The sequence below is a fragment of the Pyrgilauda ruficollis genome, unplaced genomic scaffold (assembly GCF_017590135.1).
Source record: "Pyrgilauda ruficollis isolate IOZ18807 unplaced genomic scaffold, ASM1759013v1 scaffold186, whole genome shotgun sequence".
NCBI lineage: Eukaryota > Metazoa > Chordata > Aves > Passeriformes > Passeridae > Pyrgilauda > Pyrgilauda ruficollis.
In genome coordinates, this window is record NW_024517651.1 from 306,555 (window position 1) to 326,374 (window position 19,820).

A 19,820-nucleotide genomic window follows, 5' to 3' on the forward strand; every position below is an offset into this window, starting at 1 on the left:
GGCAAAGCAGCTGAAGGCTCTCGGGGCTCTGGCGTGGCTGTTTCTCACACAGTGGCTCCTGCTCCTGGCGCTGCCAGCCCTTCCAGCTCGCTGCCCCACGGTGCTGACAGTATGTGCCCGCCGAGGCCTGTGCCCCTACAGCCCCGGGGCCGTGTCTGTTGGCAGCTCACCAGCCAACGCCTCCAGTGGCTTTTTTGATGTCCCAGAACAGGCTGTGCAGGAAGTGCAGAGCATAGGTCCAGCTGGGAGCAAGGCAGTGCTGGTCCCTCGGGGGAATCCTGCCTGGACACGCCATCTCTGCGGAGCTCACCACTTCCCCCAGCCCTGTGCTGGCACTGCCGGTGCTTCCCAGTTGTGTGAGGGCTCAAAAGCAGCACTGGCTGCAAGCCCAGGCCTCGCCCTCAGCCACCACAGAGTCAGGTCCTGCTGGCAAAGTGTCCAGAGCCAGCCCTCAGCAGGGTGGGATGGGCACAAGGACCTGATGCTCCCCGAGCTGGCAGTGGGTCCCACATGCAGCACAACACTGTGGTCCTGGGAAGGGGGCTGTCACAGCCTCTCTCCTACTGGGGGCTGCTCTCCTCCCAGCCCCAGGCACCAACTTTTCTTACTCCTGGTCACCTCTGCCTTCTCCTGTTCCTCATGGTGCCAGGATGGCATCACCCCATGGCTCTGTGCTCCCCCCCCAAGGGCCTCCCTGCAGCACGCTGCCACGGCACAGCCCCAGGACAGCCCAGGGCTGCCCGAGTGACAGCCTGCCAGTAGGTCACAGGGACACAGCCACTGTCCCTGCAGGGCCCCGCGTGCCCTGGCCCAGTGCTCAGCCAAGCACACGAGGAGGAGACTCCAGAGAGCTGATGGCCAGCACAGTCCTCTGCCCCCTCTGAAGGCACGGGCAGATCTCCCTCTGACTGCAGTGAGAGCCAGACGTGGCTGCTCTCCACGGCGCCAGCAGGGATGGTTCTGGCCGAGGAAGGCACCGAGCCCTGCCGCACACACGTGTCTGAAGGACTTTATATAAAAACAAGAGACGTTCCCGCACACACACGTGGGGCCGCGGGGGCATCCCTGCCCACCCCGCGCAGGGGAAGCTGTTCCCAGCTCTCCTTCCCCGGACACAATTCACATTTTCCACATATCAAAAACGAACCAAGCACAGACACACAGCACATGCCGCGGGGCTGGCACTGCCCAGCCGCACGCGTGGCCCTGGTCCCCAGCGGGACGTCACAGTGAGTTGGGGCACGAGGGGTCTGCGGCCGCCCCTCCTGCCCTCTGCATAGAGGGGGCCAGGGCCTGGCAGAGCCCGCACCAGCAGCCGGAGCCAGGAACCGTGTCTGGCCCTGCAGCAGGGGCGCTGGGCTGGAACCGCCCTGCAGGACCCTGGCAGGTGTGAGGCACCCCTCACACCCACAAGTACCGAGGTGATGCCCGGGGAGGGCTCTAAACCCCCCTGGCTGGTGGGCGCTGCCGCAGAGGGTGGGTGCAGGCTCTGGGCATGCACACACAGACAACACGGACCCTGGCAGTGGTGCACGGTCCAGTGAGGCTCAGCAGAGCAGAGGCAGTGGTGAGTGAGGGCTCGGCTCTCATCCCCGTCACACCACCGAGTCCTGGATCTCGGAGCCCAGGCGCACCCGGGGTCTTTGGCAGGCAGGAGACACCTCCACGAAGCTGTCACGGACGTGGAGAGGCCTCTTCTCTGACTCAGAGAAGGTGCGTGTGGGTCCTGGGGGCTCATGCACGGGGGTACTGGCGATGTAGTTGTCCTGCAGGGCCTGGTAGCCCTTGTGCTCAGGAGCCGTGCTGGGCAGGCTGCTGCCGTTCAGGGGCAGGCTCTCCACTGGCTTGCGGGGCGGCTTCTGGTGCCTGCTGGGGTCGCCGGGCTCCAGCAAGGCCTTCATGCCGTCACGGTGCCGCTGCAGGACAAAGAAGGCCAGCACGAGGACGGCAGCGGCAAAGAGCACACACATCACCAGGAACTCGGTCCAGTAGGTCTTGCCGTCCAGCCGTGCTGCAGCGCTGCCCACCGCCGAGGTGCTCCGGGACGTGCTGACCGTCTCCAGGGTGTCACGGCCAGCGGCCACCTTCCTGCCAGAGTTTGCTGGCCCAAGGGCTGGCTCTTGCACGCCCACGCAGTAGCTGGCCATCAGCTTGCGGAAGCCCTCCTCCAGCGACCAGCACTCATAGGTGCCCGCACGCTCCGGGCTGCCCACCAGAATGAGGGCCCCGTCGGGCAGCACCAGGTAGGAGGCGTTGACAGGTGCCCCGTTGTGCAGCCAGCGCCGCGAGGCCAGGTTGGAGAGCAGCCGGCACGGCAGCGGCCGCACTGCGTTGGGAGGGAGCTGGATCTGCTGGCACGGGGCGCCTGAGTCTGCAGAGAGAACCCACGGGAACATCAGCGAGGGGCAGGGGCTGATGGGAGCGTGGTGGAGCAGGAGTCTGGGATGGGGAGAGCCCCTGGGACACACAGCACACAGAGCAGCACCAGCAGAGCTCACCTGGCGGCAGCAGGATGCGGGGACGGGGCTGGGAGGCGTTGGCCAGCTGGCAGAGCCGCTCCGTGTCAGCATCCTCGATGTCCTGTGCCCAGAGCCTGGGAACAGAGACAGGGCAGGGCAGTGGGGTGCCGTGGGGTGGAGGGGGATGGCGGAGGGTGCAGCACTTACTGTGGGTGTGCCGGGGGATGTGGGGTGACCCTGCGGCAGGCACCCCGGCTCCAGGCGCAGAAGGGGTCCCGTGCCAGCACACATTCCCCACAGCTGCGGTACAGGCTGCAGTTGGCAAAGGGCACCTGGGCCACTGCTGTGTAGGTGGCTGCATAGACAAGGCCCTGCAGGAGGAGACATGCTGGGGTCAGCGGGGTGGGCTCCTGCACACCCCTGCCTTCCCCCAGCCCACAAACAAGACCAGCCCCAAGCAGGCTGAGCCCCCAGTGCCCCCCTCGCCCTGGCTCCTGCCTGGTCCTGGTCCAGCAGCAGCTGGAGAATGGGCTGCCCGTCGGGGAAGAGGCGGATCTCCTCAATGATGTGCACACCGTGGTTCACCCGCACAGCCTTGTGCAGCCGCCCGTCGTCTGCAAACAGAGGGGCTGTGCTGAGCAGGGCCGGGGTGCAGGCACACGCCCTGCCACACCACAGCCCGCCTGCACCCACCCGTGCCCAGGAAGAGGACGTCGTAGGTGCCGTGCAGGCCCTGCGCGCGGTGCACGCCGATCTGCTGGTAGCGCCGGTGGCTCTGCAGCAGCAGCGGCTGGCTGCGCACGGGGCTGTCCATCAGGAAGTGGTCCTTGATAAAGTTCAGCACCCGATCTGGCATCTGCAGCGATGAATTGATCTTCAGGTGCCGTGTGTGGCTGGTGATGCACTGCAGGGAAAGGAAGGGGCTCAGAAGGGCTTGGGGGAGCGGCTGGGTACCATGCTGTGGCAGCCACTGGGACCAGGAGAGCAACGGGGCAGTGCTGCGGCCCGTGCTCGGGCAGGTGCCGAGGGGCCACCTACCATGCCTGGCCGGGGCTCTGGCACGGGGCTGGTGTCCGTGTACCACTGCTGCGTTTCGCGGTTCACCTCCTTGTAGAGCCCGCCGAAGGCACGCTGCACGCTGCGCATGGGGAAGGCGCAGACGGCCGAGCTGCCCAGTCCGCCCTTGTTCCTGGTGAGGACAGGCAAGATCAGGCCCTGCCTCTGCCAAACCTCCCGTGCTGCCCTGGCTCCCCCCCACTCACCACTGCGAGGTGAAGACACCATAGAAGAGTGTCTCCCTCCAGCGCAGCTCACCCGGGGTGAGCACAAAGATGTCCTGCAGCACGTTGAAGGGGAACCCATCCTCAGGGTGTGAGCAGAGCAGCTGTGCCTTCAGGAAGGTTGTCCAGCGCCGCTGCAGCACGCGCTCCCCGCCCTGGTCCCCCTGCGTGGCACAGCGGGTCAGGGTGGGATGCCATGAATGCAGGACACCCCATGGCTGAGTAAACAGAGCGGGGATCCGGGCACCAAGGGGTGCAGACATGCAGGATGGCCCCACATCCCCACACCCCAGCAGTGAGTCACACCCCAGGCACAGCCCCCACACGCCCCTGCTGCCTTATGCCCACCTTGCACACTCGTGCGATGCGGGAGACGATGGTGTTCTCAAAATAGTCAAACTCCTTCCCGGTCTCGCTGAAGAAGAAGTAGACCTTGTCGTCGTCACCCTCAGGGTTGCCGGCAGGGAGGCTCTCCCGCAGGTAGGCTGAGCCCACGAACGCTGGGTCTGGGGGCACAAGCACCCTCAGCACCACTGGCCCCATCCCTTGCCTCCCACGCTGCAGGGGAGAGGGACCCCGAGGTGCCAGCCCCAGCACTCACCTTGCAGCCAGTTGAGGGAGTTCTCGGTCTTGAGGGCGATGCGGCTCTCCTGGCTGCGGGAGATGGTCGGCTCATTGCCCTGGAAGTTGCTGACAGTCCCGGCATAGAGCTCGCCGTCTGCCAAAGACAAATTCCTGCTGGGACCCGCCACGCGCCACCAGCACGGCCCTGCGTGCTGCTGGGGTCTGAGATAGCCTGGCCCTGGCTGGGCTTGGCCGGGCAGACGCAGGGAGGGGGAGGCACGGGGAGGAGGGCAAAGGTCCCAGGCACTGCAGGGAGGGTGAGGGCTCCAGGGTGGCACAGGGAGGAAGGGCGAGGGTCCCAGGGTGTCGTGCCTTACCGACCATGACAGCTGTGGAGCGGTACTCAGGGTCAAAGGGGCAGCGTCCCTTCCCGTCCTCCAGCACCACCTTCCCCGACGCGTCCCGCTCCAGGCTGAAGTGCTGCACGTTCTGCAGCAGGATGAGGCTGTGAGCCAGCAGCACTTGTCCCAGTGCCCAGGACCCCACTGCAGGGCCCTGACGGCACGGGGGGACCTGCAGGGGACCCTGTTCCTGTACTCACGATGTAGGCGCAGGCTGGGCTGAAGGCGCAGGTCCCACAGGTGTACAGGTGAGTGCTGTTCAGCTGCAGCAGCAGCTTGATGTAGTTGTGACAGTCCCTCTGTGGGGGTCAGAGGACCCAGCTCAGCCCTTGGCGCAGCTGTCCCACCCACACCCACCCTGCACAGGGCACTGCCTGCACCCACGACAGCCCCTGATGCCTGCTGGCAATGGGGCTCACCTGAGGGTCCTTGCCCTTGAACACACACTGCCTCTTCTTCTCCTCATCTGCACTCCACAGCAGCTGTGGAGAAGGGACAGTCACTGCGAGCCCCCCCATCCCTGGCTGGTCCACCCACACCCTCCTTGGGCTTGTTCATAGCAACCACATCCTCCCCACCTCAATCATCCTGCTCTGGGGCAGTTGCTCCTGAATGCACCATGGCTCACACAGACCCAAAATGCTGGTGGGGAGCAGATTCCCTGCACTCCAGCCAGCTGGGTGCCCCCTCCCTCCCCAAGGGCTGCCCAGCCCATCCCTGGGCTCACCCTACGAACTGGGGAGCTGGGCTGAAAGTTGCTGGTGTTGAGGGTGAGAAGCAGTTCTCGTGCCCCCAGGTAGAGCGTCCCACCGTCCGGGCTCAGCAGCAGGGCTGTGTAGTTGGACACCCCCGGTGCCTCAAAGCGCCGCACTACTCTCTCGGCCGAGTCTGTGGGGCAAGAGTGACACGCATCAGCCCCGTGCTGGCAGTGCCCCCAGGACCTTGCACCATGGCTGCTCCTGGCCCCTCTGCCCAGCACCTCGGCCATGCCACCCACCCGGAGCAGCCAGGGCCAGATCCAGCTCTGCCCACACTGCCAGACACACCGCAGTGAACTGTGCAGGGCCATGCTGTGCCCGAGGCCACCGCGAGGCACAGCCACATCCTGGCCCTGAGGATGCCTCAACAGCCCTGCCTAGCACTGGGACAGCTGACCAGCCACGTCCAGCCCTAGAACTCAGCCTTGCAACATGGAAGGCTCAGCCCAGCCCAGGCTCACAGGGACCCCAGCCTCACGGCAGGGGGAGATGAGTGCTGAGTATCCTCGAGCCCCAGCCTGCAGGGCTCAGCCTCTGCTGGACACAGGGCTCAGCCTCTGCTGCACACAGGGCTCAGCCCGTGCTGGACACAGGGCTCAGTCTCTGCTGGACAAAGGGCTCAGCCCGTGCTGGACACAGGGCTCAGCCTGTGCTGGACACAGGGCTCAGCCCCTGCTGGACACAGGGCTCAGCCCGTGCTGCACACAGGGCTCAGCCCATGTTGGATGTGGGGCTCAGCCCTTGCTGGACACAGGGCTCAGCCCGTGCTGCACACAGGGCTCAGCCCGTGCCAGCCGCAGGGCTCAGCCCGCTGCTGCCCACACTGGCCCGGGGGCTCAGCCCGTGCCGGACACGGCCCAGTGGCCGTGCTGAGTCAGGGAGTGCCCGTCCTGTCCCATCCATGCCGGCCTGTCCCGCGTGGGTGGCCTGGCCCCGGAAGCCCTTCCTCTCCTACCGCCGCTCTGAATCAGATGGGCCTGGCTGCGTGAGCGGGACACGTCGGGCTGACTCACGCTGCCAACTCCCTGACCCTCTGGGGACTCCCTGACCTCCCCCAACCCTCTGCCTGCTCCCAGAGTCCCACCCGGACAACCCCAGAGCTCCTGCCAGGCCCTGCCTGGTGGGAGCCAATGCGAGGGATCGAGGAGCTGTGGGGTAATGGAGCTGTGGGGTGGGACCCCGTGGCTCTCACCTCCCATTGCTCCACAAACCCCAGGTGCCTCTAGATGGGGCAGCATCATCCCCCATTCCGGGAGGCTCAGCTGGCCCAGCACCAGCCCAGCTCTCCACAGTGGTGCAGAGAGAAGGAAGCTGCAGAGAGGAGGAAGCTGATGCCCCAGGGCATCCTCCTGTGAGGGGCCCTGCACCCTCGAGGCGGGGTGATGCCACCCGTGGTGGGCACGGCAGCAGAGGGGCAACGGGGCCCCTGTGCCTTGCAGAGCTGTGCCGACATGGGGAGCTAGCTGCTGGTGTGGCTGCCAGGGACCTGTCAGGACAAGACCTGCTTCTTCCAGACAAACCTGCTGCAGGCACATCCAGTGCTCCCAGGGGAGCAGCTCCCAGCTCCTCCCTCCCACCGACCGCAGCCCCACGCGGCCACGCTCCCTGGGAGTCACCATCGGACACACACCGGCCACTGACCCGTGCTCCCCGCCCAGCTCCTCCGGCCTCCCTGGGGTCCAGGCCGGGATCCCCAGGCACTGCCCGTGGCTGCAGCCCCACAGCTCCCACAGGTGTGCAGAGCACGGGGCAGAACCGGTCTGTGCAGGCAGGGCCAGGCAGCGTGGCTCAACACGGCACAGCACAGCATGGCATGATGCCGAGCTGGTTGTCTCACTGGGTCCCAGCCTCCTGTCCAGCTCAGCAGGTCCCACATCTGCTGGAGCCACCGTGGCCAGCGGTCATGGGAGCATGTGGTGGGGCCACATCTCCAGCAGTGCGCTGCAGCACGCCGAGCCAGGGAGCGCTCGCAGCTGCCCAAACCACGGCACCCTCCCAGCGCAGGACGGGATGGGCTCTGCTGGCCGGCAGCAGCTGGATCCAGCCACCTTCTGGCAGCACAGCCGTGGGTGGCTCCCCCGCACGGCACAGCTGCCAGGGCTCGCCCAGCCTGTGCCAGCTGCTGGGGGGCTCTGCAGGGCAGGAGGGGGCTGCAACCAGGCCTCCCACTTGTTACAGTTCTGCCTGGCCTAGCACCGTCCCAGATATCCTTCCCTGGCCCCTGGAGAGCGCAGCCCCCATCACTCGGGGGCCACGCAGCTGACAAGCGCCTGCAGAGGGGCTCAGAGCTGTCCGGAGCCCAGCACGGCACAGAAAGGGGCTGTGGCGTGTCCCCCACCCCAGGACATTCTGAGCAGGGAGGGAGCCCGGGGGCAGAGTGCCCCGGCCGGCTCAGCCCACCCCATCTGCAGGGAACACGGCTGCCACCGATGCCCTGCTCGGGGGCACAGACACACCCACCGCGGGTGCGGGGCTGGACGGGGCTGCGCGCCCACACCCCGCAGCACCCCCGGGGCTCTGCCCAGCCCTCGCTCCGTGTCCCGCTGGCAGGGGCTTCCCCGTGTCCCGGGAGCTGGCGGGGCTGTCACACGGCGTTTCCACGCGGCGCACAGAGCCCGGGGGCGCGGGACGCTCCGCCGCCCCAGGGGGACGCCAGCCGGAGCCCTCGGCGGGGGCTGGCTGCCCTCCCCCGTCCGGCGGACCCCCACCCACCGGCGGTCAGCGGACACTCACCGTAGGGCAGGCTGACCCGCGGGACAGGCTCCGGAGCCGCCGAGAGCAGCAGCGCCGCCAGGACCGGCAGCACCGGCCGCGCCGCCATCCCGCACCGAGCCGCGGGGCTCCGCCGCGGCCGCGAAGCCGCCCGGGCGCTGCAGACCTGCGGGGAGAGAAGGGGCTCAGCGGCTTGGTACGGCACGGCCCGGCCCGCCCCGCTCCGCCCTCGGCACCGGGCGTAGCAGCCACGGGCGGAGCCCCGCCCGGCCGGACCGAACCGGCCCCGCCCGAGCTTTACCGATCTGTCCCCGAGCCGTGCCCAGCCGATCCCGGCCGCACCGATCCGCTCCAGCCCCCCGCCCGCCGGTGCTCCGGGCGGTGGGCCGCTCGGAAGAGGGGGCGGGCGGTTCCCCGTCGGTACCGCCCCCGCACCGCCCCAGCGGGACCCGGCCCCAGCCCCCGCCCCGCGGCCGTCACGGTCCGGAGGGAACGGGGCTTTGTCCCCGGCGCTAGCGGCAGCCAGGGACTCCCTGCAGCCTCCTCCGCACCCCGGCAGGGAAACCCGCTGGGGCCGGGACCGCGGGGGTGCTGCAGGGGCTGGCCGGGTGTGTATCTTGCTGTCCCCGGAAAAGCTGTCCCGGGAGTGTCCTGCTGTCCTGGGAACAGCTCGGCCCCATGGCTGCTACCAGAGCCGCCCCTCAGCTCCTCAGCTGTGCCCCACGGCCACACTGCTGGGGCTGGGGGCTCTGGTGGGCACAGCCTGGCGCTCCCTGCCCTCCCTCGGGAGAAATGGAGCACCACGGGGTGCCTGAGCCAGCCCCACCACGGGCAGACCTGGCCGGCACCGGTGTCCCCACAGGTAGCACTCAGCACAGGCGACACATCCGTGCCAGCCCCTGTGCCCGTTCCAGGGGTCCCACCGAGCAGGTAGCACTGGGCAAGATCCTCTGCCCGGCCCTCGGGGGCCCTGTCCCTGCTGGGGTGTGGGGAGGGCTCACAGCCCCACAGCCCTCAGAGCACTGCCCACCCGGCCAGCAGCACCCACGCAACTATTAATGACAATTCCTTACATCGCCATGGCAACGGGGACAGGGGGGACAGAGGGATGGGGTCCGGGGATTCCCCTGCAGTAGGCAGCACTCCTGGGGCCAGGGTACCCAGCACTGCCCTCCCAGTGTGGGGTGTGGGGCAGAGCTTCCCATGTCCTTCTTGGTCAGTCCCAGCCCTGGTCCGCAGTGGTGGGACCCACTTGGAGCCCCCTGCCCAGGAGAAATGCTCCCCACAGTCCCGGGACAGCTGTGCCCACACTCGGTGGATGCCTGTGCCCACAGTCCCGGGACAGCCGTGCCCACACTCCCACACTCTGCCCACTCACAGGTCATACCTGATGCCCAGGGGCCGGGGCTCTGGGCTGCCCCTCTGCCCCAAATCGACTTTGCTCCCTTCCTGTCCCCGCTGCTCCTGCTGTTCCCGATGGAGCCTGACGTTCCTTCCCAGCCCTGGGACAGTCCCACAGCTCCACCCCAGCCTTATCAGCAGCACCCTTTGCCCGGGAAGTGGCACAGACGGACGGGACCCAACTGCACCCAGCCAAGCACGTCACCCTGAGTAGGGTGGGAGAAGGCACTCACCCTGCAGCCATGGCCCCCTGCCCTATGCCACCTCATGGCATCCTGGGGGGCTCCAGGGACCTGGCTGCCACCTGTGCATGGCCGTGGTAGGGCTGTGTCAGCACCCCGGTGCGATGGCACGCAGCGAGGACGGGAGCCCCTGCGGGGAGGGCAGCTGCTCTGGGGTGAGCAGGGGGGGCAGGAGCAGGAGGGAAGGGAAGGGAAGGGGCAGGCAGGGAGGAAAAGCAGGGCAGAGCAGGCAGGGAGGGAGGGCAGGAACAGGCAGCAGAACCAGGCCAGAGCCTGTGCCTTTAAGCGCCACTCCAGCGCTGCTGGCAGCCAGGGCTGTTTACGCCAAACTCCCATTTATCTCCTGTCCTGCCCACGCAGCTGCCAGCGGGGCAGCGCCGGGGGCACCGCAGCACCCTGCCCCGCTCTGCCCTGAGCAGGCCCGAGCGTGCCCCACGCCCTGCTGCAGGCATTGGCACGCACCGCTGCAGCCCGGGCCACCCTCCCTGCCCACTGCCGGCAATGGGGAAACCTCTCTGGGTGTTTGGGCAGCACCAAAACCTGTGGCCTGGGGTCAGCAGGCAGGTGGGGCGGTGGTTTCTGCACCAAATTCCCACGCCAGCACCCGCCACCCCGTTCCCACTGGCAGTGGGTGATGGGAAGGCGGTGATGGAACCGGGCACTGCTGCTGCTGCCTGCAGAGAGCGGGACAGACTGTGTGAGCCTCACCGCTGCTGCTGCTGCTGCTGCTGCTGCTGCCCACGAGCTCCCACCCTCCTGCGCAGCCTGCCCCACACGGCCCCTGCTCAGGGACCGGGACCCGGCTCGTACACTGCCCACACACCCGGGCTCTCCCCACCTCCCCGGGCTCACACGCTCGCCCCCGGCTCGGCTGGCTGCTGGGAGCTGCCAGACAGCAGCCGGCAGCCCGTGCTCCGAGCACGCACACGCACAGCGTGCGAGCACGCATGCATGCACACCTGCAGTGCGCGGCGCGGCCCTGCACAGCCACACAGATGCTCCAGCCCCAGCTGCTCCGCGCCGGCCGCCCGGAGACTGCGGGTCTCACCGGAGCGGGGATACCCGGCCGCAGCTGGAGCGCTGTGCTGCGTCCTGACAGCTCCTGCGAGGGGCTCGAGCAGGACGAGGGGCTGGGGCAGCCTCTGGCCCGACAGCTGGCAGGGCTCCCCACGGGGCCCTGGGGCATCCCCCGTTCCAGGTACACCGGCTGTGACACCCTGCCTGAGCCCAGGGCCTCCCACGGGGCCAAGCTGGGCTGCCCCCCACCCTCCGGCCCACCGTGAGCTCAGACCCTACTGCCAGGACCCCCTGGCACACAGCCACGCTGCCCCACAGCATCCCCTTCGCCCTGGCAGGGCACCTGCACCCGGGGCACTGGGTACCCCACAGCACACAGCTTTCTCACTGCTCCCATCACTCCTGCATGATGGCAGAGTCAGTTCTGAGGACAACAGGCTGTCCCCTGCCTGCACCCCGACTGCCTGCCTGGGGAGCTGCAGGACACACAGGGTGCTGCATATGGGCCCCCACTCCTTGCTGGGCAGCCCTGGCACAGGGCAGGGAAGAGCCAGCAGGAGCCCCAGCCAGTGAGCACCCCTGGGTGACAGCGAGGTGGTGGACTTGGAGCACAGGCATGTCAGCTCCCTGGAGTGCAGGAATGGAGGGTCCAGGCTCAGGGATGGGTGCCCCCTTCCCAGCCAGTCCTGACTCTGCAGAGCCCAAACCAGCACTGGTCCCTCAGCCCCACGGCACCCTTTGTCCTGTGGCACCCTCGCTTCCCTGGCCCTGCTGCTCCTTGGGGCCAGAGCGGGTGCCAGCCCCCCAGGCAGCCGCAGGCCCAGTTGGAGCAGGCACTAGGGCCCAAGGAATGACCCAAAAGGCCCTGGGACCCCGACCCTCCCTGCACACCAAGCCAGGGGCTGCCTGGGCACCAACAGATCCTCAGACGCTGCGGCCACATGTCTGGGACACACAGCCCGTGCGCACCCCGCAGGTGTCCGGGACACGTCACAGCTGCGGGACACGCCGCACACATGCGTGTCCGAGTCCCCAGCAGGCGCTGACACGCCTGCCCGTGAGCAGCCTGCGACGCCCGCCCGAGCACCGCGGGTGCCTCCGCACCCTCGGCCCCGTGTACGCACAGCCGGCACATGTAAACACACGCAGAGAGGTCACGGGGTGTTCACGCCCTGGGCGGCAAACACTCGCCTGGGAACAGGCTGTGGGAACGGCCCCGGTGTGCCTGCACCCCACACACACAGACACACAGCAATGCACACATGCACACACATGCACACACACATGCACACTTCAGCACACACATTGTCACTCACACATGGTCACACAATCACACAGTGATGCACACACATTGTCACTCACAAACACTGTCACACACACAGGCACACAGTCACACACTGTCACACACATTGTCACTTACATGCACAGTCACACACATTGTCACTCACACACATTGTCACACACACATTGTCACTCACGCACAATCACAACATCTATGCACACACATTGTCACACACACACACAGTGTCACTCACACGCACAGGCACACACTCACACACAGTGTCACACACACACTGTCACTCACATGCACAATCACAACAGTGATGCACACACATTGTCACTCACACACATTGTCACTCACACGCAGTCACACAGCGATACACACACATTGTCACTCACACACACAGTGTCACACGCACAGGCACACAGTCACACACATTGTCACTCGCACACACAATCACACAGCAATGCACACACATTGTCACTCACACACACTGTCACTCGCACGCACAATCACAACAGCTATGCACACACATTGTCACTCACACACATTGTCACTCACACACAGTGTCACTCACACACAGTGTCACACGCACAGTCACACAGCTATGCACACACAGTGTCACTCACACGCACAGGCACACAGTCACACACACGCTCGCTCTCCCGGGCACACTCGCCCATTCCCACATCCACGCACTCCCAGCCCCCCGCACGCGTCCCTCGGGGCCCCCCGTGCGCGCGCACGCCCCTTGCACGCCCGCCCGCGCGCGGCCCCTGCACGCGCACTGGCGGGCACGCCCGCCCCGCACACTCGCCGCTCTCCCGGGCCCGGTGCCCCCCGCTGCTCACCCGCTCGGCGGCTCCGAGGCGCGGCGGCCCGGGCCCGCCCGGGCTGGGGGCGGCCGCTCCCGCCTGGGGACCCATCCCCGCTTCTGGCGGCGGCAGCTGGAGCGGCCTGTCTCTGCCCCCACGGTTTCTGGGGTGGCCCCGGCCATGAAGGGGTCGTGCCCAGAAATGAGTGTTTCAGCCCCAGCACGCTGGGGGGCTGCTGGGCCAGGTTTGGGGGGCAGCACCCACTGGGGGCCCTTCCTGGGGGCTCCCGGTAGCAGGGGTGGCTATGGGACACCAGTGCCTGTGCGCACAGCCTCAGGCATCACGATGAGACCCTTGCGCTGGTAGCGAGCTCAGGGAGTTTGGGGTAATTCACGGGCCGGGCACCTCATGGCACGTGTGGCTCTGTGGGGGTCGGGGATAGCAGGGCCGTGGGTGTCCCCAGAGTGGCACTCGGAGCTGGTGGCTGGCAGTGTGTGTCAGCAGCACCCAGAGCAGCTGGGTCACGGCACTGAACCACTCACTGCCTGTGCTGCCCGGGCAGGGGTCCCCAGGCAGGGGTCCCCAGGCAGGGTCATGCCGGCAGCCCCAGGAGGTCGGATGGTGGCTTGAGGGGGGCACAGCCCCCACTCCAGCCTGCGGGCAGCTCTGGGCGGTGCTGGGGGCTCTTGCATTTGTGGGCAGCAGAGGAAACACAGCCCCCATCAGCCCCTCGGCGCCCCCTCCCCGGGCAGACACAGGGCTGCCTGCGGGGAGCACAGAGCCCCACACCGTGTCCTTCTCATGCTCTGTCTGGGCCCCAAACCTGGGGGACCTGTCCCCCCCTGAGGTGCCGGCCCTGCCAGCACTCCGGTGTCCCCAGCGTGGCCAGGCAGGGGACACTGGAGCGGCACGGCGGGAGGGTGGCCGTGCTGCGGCCAGGGATGAACGGGCGGTGCCTTTGTCTGGGGCCTTCCCTGGGTCTGTGCCACATGGCCGCTCTCGTCCTCTGCTGGGGGGGACTGCCCCGGCGCTGGCCTGACCTCGTCCTGCCGGCGCTGCGGTCACTGGGCGGCTCCAACCGCGGGGCCAGGGCCAGGGCAGCCGGGGGGGCAGCCGGGGGGGCGGCCGGCAGCCCCCGAGCAGGGCGGCAGCCCCCGAGCAGCCCCGCAGCCCCCGAGCAGGGCCGGCAGCCCCCGAGCAGAGCCGGCAGCCCCCGAGCAGGGTGGCAGCCCCCGAGCAGTCCAGCAGCCCCGCAGCCCCCGAGCAGTCCAGCAGCCCCCAAGCCGTCCAGCAGCCCCCGAGCGGGGCTGGCTGGGGCCGCAGGCTGCTGGCAGCACGGGCTGGGCGCCGGGAGCAGGGAGAGCGGGACCCCGGAGCGCTGTGACCCCCCCGCACTGCCGGCCCGCGGCTCCTGCTCTGGTTAATGTTAAAGCCAGCAGACGTCAAGGACTGCCGCAGCTCCCCCAGCCCCTCCGCCGGGGGCTGCCAGCTCCAGGACTGTTTTTCTTCCCGGAGCAGGCTCTGCCCGTCCCATGTGGCTAAAAAAAGCCATCGGCTTGGCTGGGACAGCAGGACAACAAATTCCCGGCCCAAGCAGCCTCCTGGCAACCCTGGCACACTCCATGCACCTTCTTGGGGTGCCCCTGGTGTGCATCACCCCTGTCGTCGTTGTCATCATCGTAGTTGTCCTTGTTGTCGTCGTCCTCCTCCTCCTTTGTCGTCTTCATCCTCCTCCTCCTCCTGCCCACGCGGGGCCAGGCGAGGTGAAGGTCCCCGGTGGAACAGTGGCAGTTGCCCTTGTCCTGCTGGATCCAGCTGCCGAGTCACGCGCCAGCCGTGAGCAGGGACGCCGGCTTCCATGTAGGGTCAGGCTTCCATGTAGTGTGTGCATGCCCCCAGCCCCACTGTACCCCCCCGCTTTCACACGGGACTTTGCAGCTGGGTTTGGTCCCAGTTCTAGGAGGGTTTTTACAGCTGGGTTTTTGATCCTGAGGATGTCTGACGCCCGTTCCACGAGGGGTTTTGCAAATGGGTTTGGTCCCGGGGGGTGGGGCCATTCGCAATTCCACAAAGGATTTTAAACTGGTGTCTGATCCCCAAGTTTCGTTTCATTTCTGGTCCCAGGCAGGGTTTTGCATCAAGGTCTGGTCCCAGGGGGTTTTGTTCCCTGTTCCACGAGGAGATTTACAACTGGATCAGGTTCTGGGGGAGTTTGGTCCCTGATCCCCGTGGGGTTTGGCAACCGAGTCAGATTCCATGGGGGGCGGTCCAGATCCCACGCAGGGTTTTACAGCTAGATTTGGTCCTGCGCCAAATCGGGCCTGGTCCCCATTCCACGGGGCATTTTACAGACGGGTTTGGTCCCCATTCCACGTGGGGTTTGGCCACGTATCCCTAACCCGACGTACCCAGGGATGCAACATCCCTTCGGTGGGAAGGGGGAGCGCTGCGGACCGCGGCCACGCTGTGCTCCGGCACTGCGGCGGGGGCAGCGCAGCCCCGGCCCCACCGCGCGACCCTCCGGAGGCCCCACGAGGGGAGCCGGGGCTCTGTCCCGCCCCGGGGCGGAGAGAGCCGCGCCCCGGTGTCCGCCCCGTCGTGTCCGCCCACGCCATGGCCGCCCGTTACCTCCGCGCTGCCCCGGCGCTGCGCCGCCTGCCCCGCTGCCCGCCGCCCGCCGCCGGCCAGGGCCAGCGCCGCCACTGTGAGTGGGGACACCCGGGGACACGGGGCACCGCCGCCTTGCGGGGCTGGCCCGCCTCGGCGGGCTCGGATTCTTTCGGGGGGCGGTGTCTGCAGCGGGATCCGGACTCGCGTACCGGCGCTCCGCGGGCCGCTGCGGACCCACGCCGCGTCTTGTAGCTCGGGCTGCTCCTGGGGGGTCGGTTCTGCGAGGGGGTTCACAGATGGCTTTGGTCCCAGGGGAGTTTGGTCCCGGCTCCACGTGGCGTTTTGCGCTCCAGCTCGTACCTGGTCTGAGCCTGGTGCGGGGGGGTCGCGCAAGGTCCCGGGCCAGCGCGGGATTTTGCCCCCGGGAGGGTTCACTCCTGGTCCTGGTGCCACGCAGGGTTTTGTTGCCTATCATTGCGCAGGTCCCACTCAGGGAGGGTCACCTCTGCTCTGGGTACCACGTGAGGTTTTACAGCCTGACCACAGACTAGTTTGGCACCCAGAGGGCTTTAGTCCTGGTCCAGGATCCACGCAGGGATTTGCACCTCGGTTTGTGCCTGAGTCTGGCCCCAGGGGATTGCACCTGCTCCTGGTTCTGGTCCCATTCTTGATCTCACTGAGGCATTGGAGCCCCGTGTGGATCCCCCTCTGGGAGGAATGTGTCCCTGTCCCCCTCACGTGGTGGGTTTTGCACTCTGACCCCCACTCCAGCAGTGCTGGCCCCAATAACTGGCCCAGACCCCAGTGGGGCTTGCCTGTACCTGTCCCTGAGCCAGGGTGGCACCCACACCTGGCTGGACGGAGCTGTGTGGTCCCCACAGGATGCCGTGGCCCCACAGCAGGATGTGGAGCTGTGGGACCAGGGCTGCACCCCTAACTCCCCGCACTGCTCTCCAGATGCCGACAAGCGGATCAAGGTGGCAAACCCAGTGGTGGAGATGGACGGGGACGAGATGACACGGATCATCTGGGCCTTCATTAAGGAGAAGGTGATGGGGTCCTGCCCCAGGGACGGGCGGGTGTGCCACGAGTGGAGCTGGGGGGTTGTACGGGGAACCGGTGATCCCTGTGCTGCCCTCTGTCTGTCCCTCCCGCCTCTGTCCCTCTGTCTGCAGGAAGCAGGTCGTAAAATGGGCACCACTACCAGAAGGACCTTTAAGTGAGGCGGTTCCGGGCAGGGGGAGCTGTCTCACACAGGGAGGCCTGCTCAGGGCAGGGGGATCTTCCTGCTCAGCGGAGCCACCGTGGGCAGGCAGCCAGGGCTGGCCATGCCGTGGTGCTGCTCCCCAGGCACCTCGCACTGTCCCCCCATTCTGACGCTCTCCTGGCCCCTCAGCTCATCCTGCCCAACGTGGATGTCCAGCTAAAGTACTTCGACCTGGGGCTGCCACATCGGGACAAGACGGATGACCAGGTCACCATTGACTCAGCGCTGGCCACCCAGAAGTACAGCGTGGCTGTCAAGTGTGCCACCATCACGCCTGATGAAGCCAGGGTGGAAGGTGGGCAGGGGCAAGGGGCCGAGCTCCCGTCACAGTGGGGGGGTGCTGGCAGCTCCATGGGGTGCTGAGCCTCCTGTCTGTGCCCCCTGGGGTCAGCAGTGCCCTCCCACTGCCAGCTCAGGTTTTTGGTGGGTTGGGGGCTGCACCATACTCAGTGCTGTGCCCCTCTCCCCACCCTGAGGGCTCATGGGTGCTGTGGGGACCCCACACTGACCTCTGCCCTGTGCCAGCCACGATCTCATGCTGGCTGTCCCTGCCCTTGCAGCAGGGTCTGGCAGCAGCCCGTGGCACAGTGGAGCTGGGTGCTGGCAGGGACCGTGTGCTTCAGGGGGCTGGGGGGGTCGTTCAGAAGTCCCATCTGCATGCCCCACAGAGTTCAAGCTGAAGAAGATGTGGAAGAGCCCCAACGGCACCATCCGAAACATCCTGGGGGGGACGGTGTTCCGGGAGCCCATCATCTGCAAGAACATTCCTCGTCTGGTGCCCGGCTGGACCAAGCCCATCACCATTGGCCGCCACGCCCACGGAGACCAGGTGAGCCAGCGCAGGTGACCAGGTGAGCTAGCACAGGTGACCATGGGAGCCAGCGCAGGTGCCCAGGTGAGCCAGCGCAGGTGACCAGGTGAGCTAGCACAGGTGACCATGGGAGCCAGCGCAGGTGACCAGGTGAGCTGGCACAGGTGCCCAGGTGAGCCAGCGCAGGTGACCAGGTGAGCCAGCACAGGTGACCAGGCCGGGAGCCTGTGTCTGGCCAGCAGCTGCCTCTGCCCCTGCCTGACGCTCTGCCTGGCCCTGCAGTACAAAGCCACCGACTTCGTGGTGGACAAGTCCGGGACATTCAAGCTGGTCTTCACGCCCAAGGACGGCAGCGGCGCCAAGGAGTGGGAGGTGTTCAACTTCCCCGGCGGCGGCGTGGGCATGGGCATGTACAACACGGACGAGGTACGGCTGGGGCTCGGGGGCCCTGCAGGGCTGCGTGCCTTGCCAGCCGGGGGATGCCAGCCTGAGGGACAGGGGTTTGCGTGCTTCCCTTGCAGTCCATCTCCGGCTTTGCGCACAGCTGCTTCCAGTACGCCATCCAGAAGAAGTGGCCGCTCTACCTGAGCACTAAGAACACCATCCTCAAGGCCTATGACGGCCGCTTCAAGGACATCTTCCAGGAGATCTTTGATAAGTATGGACCTGGGGGGGGTCTGGGCTGTCCTGGGGACGCTGGCAGTGAGACCCACGCGGGGTGAGCATGGCTGACCCCTGGCCCGGGCTCCCAGGCACTACAAGACGGAGTTTGACAAGCTGAAGATCTGGTACGAGCACCGGCTCATCGACGACATGGTTGCCCAGATGCTGAAATCCTCCGGCGGCTTTGTCTGGGCCTGCAAGAACTACGACGGGGATGTCCAGTCAGACATCCTGGCCCAAGGTGGAGCAGGGCAGGGTGTGCTGGGCTCTGCAGCATCACCCTGGGAGCTGTCCTGACCCCTGTCCCACCGCAGGGTTCGGCTCCCTGGGCTTGATGACCTCTGTCCTGGTGTGTCCGGATGGGAAGACCATTGAGGCCGAGGCCGCCCATGGCACCGTCACCCGCCACTACCGGGAGCACCAGAAGGTGGGCAGAGCCTGTGAGCTGCCTGTGCCAGGCTGCCCACGGCGTGGTGTCCACACCAGAGCGCTGACCACTCTCTCTGCGCAGGGGCGACCCACCAGCACCAACCCCATTGCCAGCATCTTCGCCTGGACACGCGGCCTGGAGCACCGCGGCAAGCTGGACAGCAACCCTGACCTCATCAAGTGAGCAGGGGGTGGCATCCCCGGGGGAGGGTCCCTGCCAGCAGCTGCTCTGGTCGCAGTGGCGGCAGGGCCCGTGGCACTGTGCAAACTGTGCCCAAACCCGTCGCCAGGTTTGCGCAGACGCTGGAGAAGGTCTGCGTGGACACGGTGGAGAGCGGGACCATGACGAAGGACCTCGCTGGCTGCATCCATGGCCTTGCCAAGTACGGGTGGCTCAGGGCAGAGCGGGGGGCAGCCACCTGCACTAGGGCAGCCTGGCTGCACGGGTGACCCTGTAGGGTGGCCACAAGAACAGCATAGTGCCCACAAGGACGGGCTGGCCCTGCAGGGCAGCCTCAGGGGTAGGAAAGGAGCTGGCTGTGCACAGTGGCCACAGGAAGCTGCTGGCCTCTCTGGACAGTCCCCAGGCACTCGGGATGGCTATTTCGTTCACTGTTGATTGGGCTGGGCAGGGGCCACATCCTGGACCCAGGGCTGTGGTGCCTGTGGGGGGAGGCAGGCAGGGACCCCCACCAAGCCCTGTCTGTCTCCCCAGTGTGAAGCTGAATGAGCACTTTGTGAACACTACCGACTTCCTCGATGCCATCAAGAACAACCTGGACAAGGCTCTGGGCAAGAAATAGGAGACAGCCTCTCCATCTCTGGGATGGATGGGGCTGGGAGGGGCCCAGTGCCCCCCCAACTCCCCAGCACAGCTCAGGAACAGCTGAATAATTTTTCTAAAGTTTTCTTAGGAGTGTTTTTAAAGCCTTTGTAGCAGGGGATTGTAGGGGTGGGGGGCGTGTGGGGGTGTGTCTGTCCTGCCCTGATTCATGTACCCCGTAACTGTTTGGTGCCATTAAATATCTCCCCAGCCATGGCACAGCACCTGGCACAGCTTTACACTGCGGGCACGGGGGGGCAGCCAGAGCCCTCAGCTCAGCCTTACC

The 19,820-nt window shown here is 66.8% G+C and overlaps 2 protein-coding genes across 6 annotated transcripts; one reads left to right on the top strand and one right to left on the bottom strand.

The window, feature by feature from the left end:
• Positions 1–993: 993 nt before the first annotated feature.
• On the bottom strand, positions 994–14,778 carry SEMA4B (semaphorin 4B). Of its 5 annotated transcripts, none has more exons than XM_041464997.1 (15): positions 14,560–14,778; positions 8,196–8,340; positions 5,432–5,592; positions 5,124–5,186; positions 4,905–5,003; positions 4,681–4,792; positions 4,341–4,457; positions 4,088–4,245; positions 3,722–3,903; positions 3,498–3,648; positions 3,153–3,363; positions 2,958–3,073; positions 2,667–2,830; positions 2,499–2,593; positions 994–2,371 (listed from the first exon to the last, which is right to left on the bottom strand). In XM_041464997.1, the coding sequence occupies exons 1-15, from the start codon at positions 14,656–14,658 to the stop codon at positions 1,596–1,598; spliced, it is 2,649 nt and encodes an 882-aa protein (XP_041320931.1). In that variant the 5' UTR covers positions 14,659–14,778; the 3' UTR covers positions 994–1,595. The 5 variants fall into 5 exon arrangements, with proteins under 5 accessions (XP_041320931.1, XP_041320934.1, XP_041320930.1 ...); XM_041465000.1 differs by lacking the exon at positions 14,560–14,778 and adding an exon at positions 12,968–12,983; XM_041464996.1 differs by lacking the exon at positions 14,560–14,778 and adding an exon at positions 9,809–10,296.
• A 720-nt stretch (positions 14,779–15,498) lies between these two features.
• Positions 15,499–19,619, top strand: IDH2 (isocitrate dehydrogenase (NADP(+)) 2). Its single transcript, XM_041465005.1, has 11 exons — positions 15,499–15,635; positions 16,499–16,590; positions 16,938–17,103; positions 17,477–17,637; positions 17,902–18,045; positions 18,141–18,277; positions 18,372–18,523; positions 18,597–18,709; positions 18,794–18,891; positions 19,002–19,094; positions 19,427–19,619. Exons 1-11 carry the CDS (start codon positions 15,545–15,547, stop codon positions 19,512–19,514), a joined length of 1,335 nt encoding a protein of 444 aa, XP_041320939.1. The 5' UTR covers positions 15,499–15,544; the 3' UTR covers positions 19,515–19,619.
• The last annotated feature ends 201 nt before the right edge of the window (positions 19,620–19,820 follow it).

Excerpts from the sequence above, each read along its gene's own strand:
- SEMA4B (XM_041464996.1), bottom strand. The coding sequence starts at position 10,153 with ATGGGAGTTTGGCGTAAACAGCCCTGGCTGCCAGCAGCGCTGGAGTGG. Across the intron at positions 5,004-5,123 it reads TCAAGGGCAAGGACCCTCAG|AGGGACTGTCACAACTACAT; the intron begins GTGAGCCCCATT and ends TGACCCCCACAG. Across the intron at positions 2,594-2,666 it reads CATCCCCCGGCACACCCACA|GCTCTGGGCACAGGACATCG; the intron begins GTAAGTGCTGCA and ends CTCTGTTCCCAG.
- IDH2 (XM_041465005.1), top strand. The coding sequence starts at position 15,545 with ATGGCCGCCCGTTACCTCCGCGCTGCCCCGGCGCTGCGCCGCCTGCCC. Across the intron at positions 16,591-16,937 it reads GGGCCTTCATTAAGGAGAAG|CTCATCCTGCCCAACGTGGA; the intron begins GTGATGGGGTCC and ends CTGGCCCCTCAG. Across the intron at positions 17,104-17,476 it reads TGATGAAGCCAGGGTGGAAG|AGTTCAAGCTGAAGAAGATG; the intron begins GTGGGCAGGGGC and ends CATGCCCCACAG.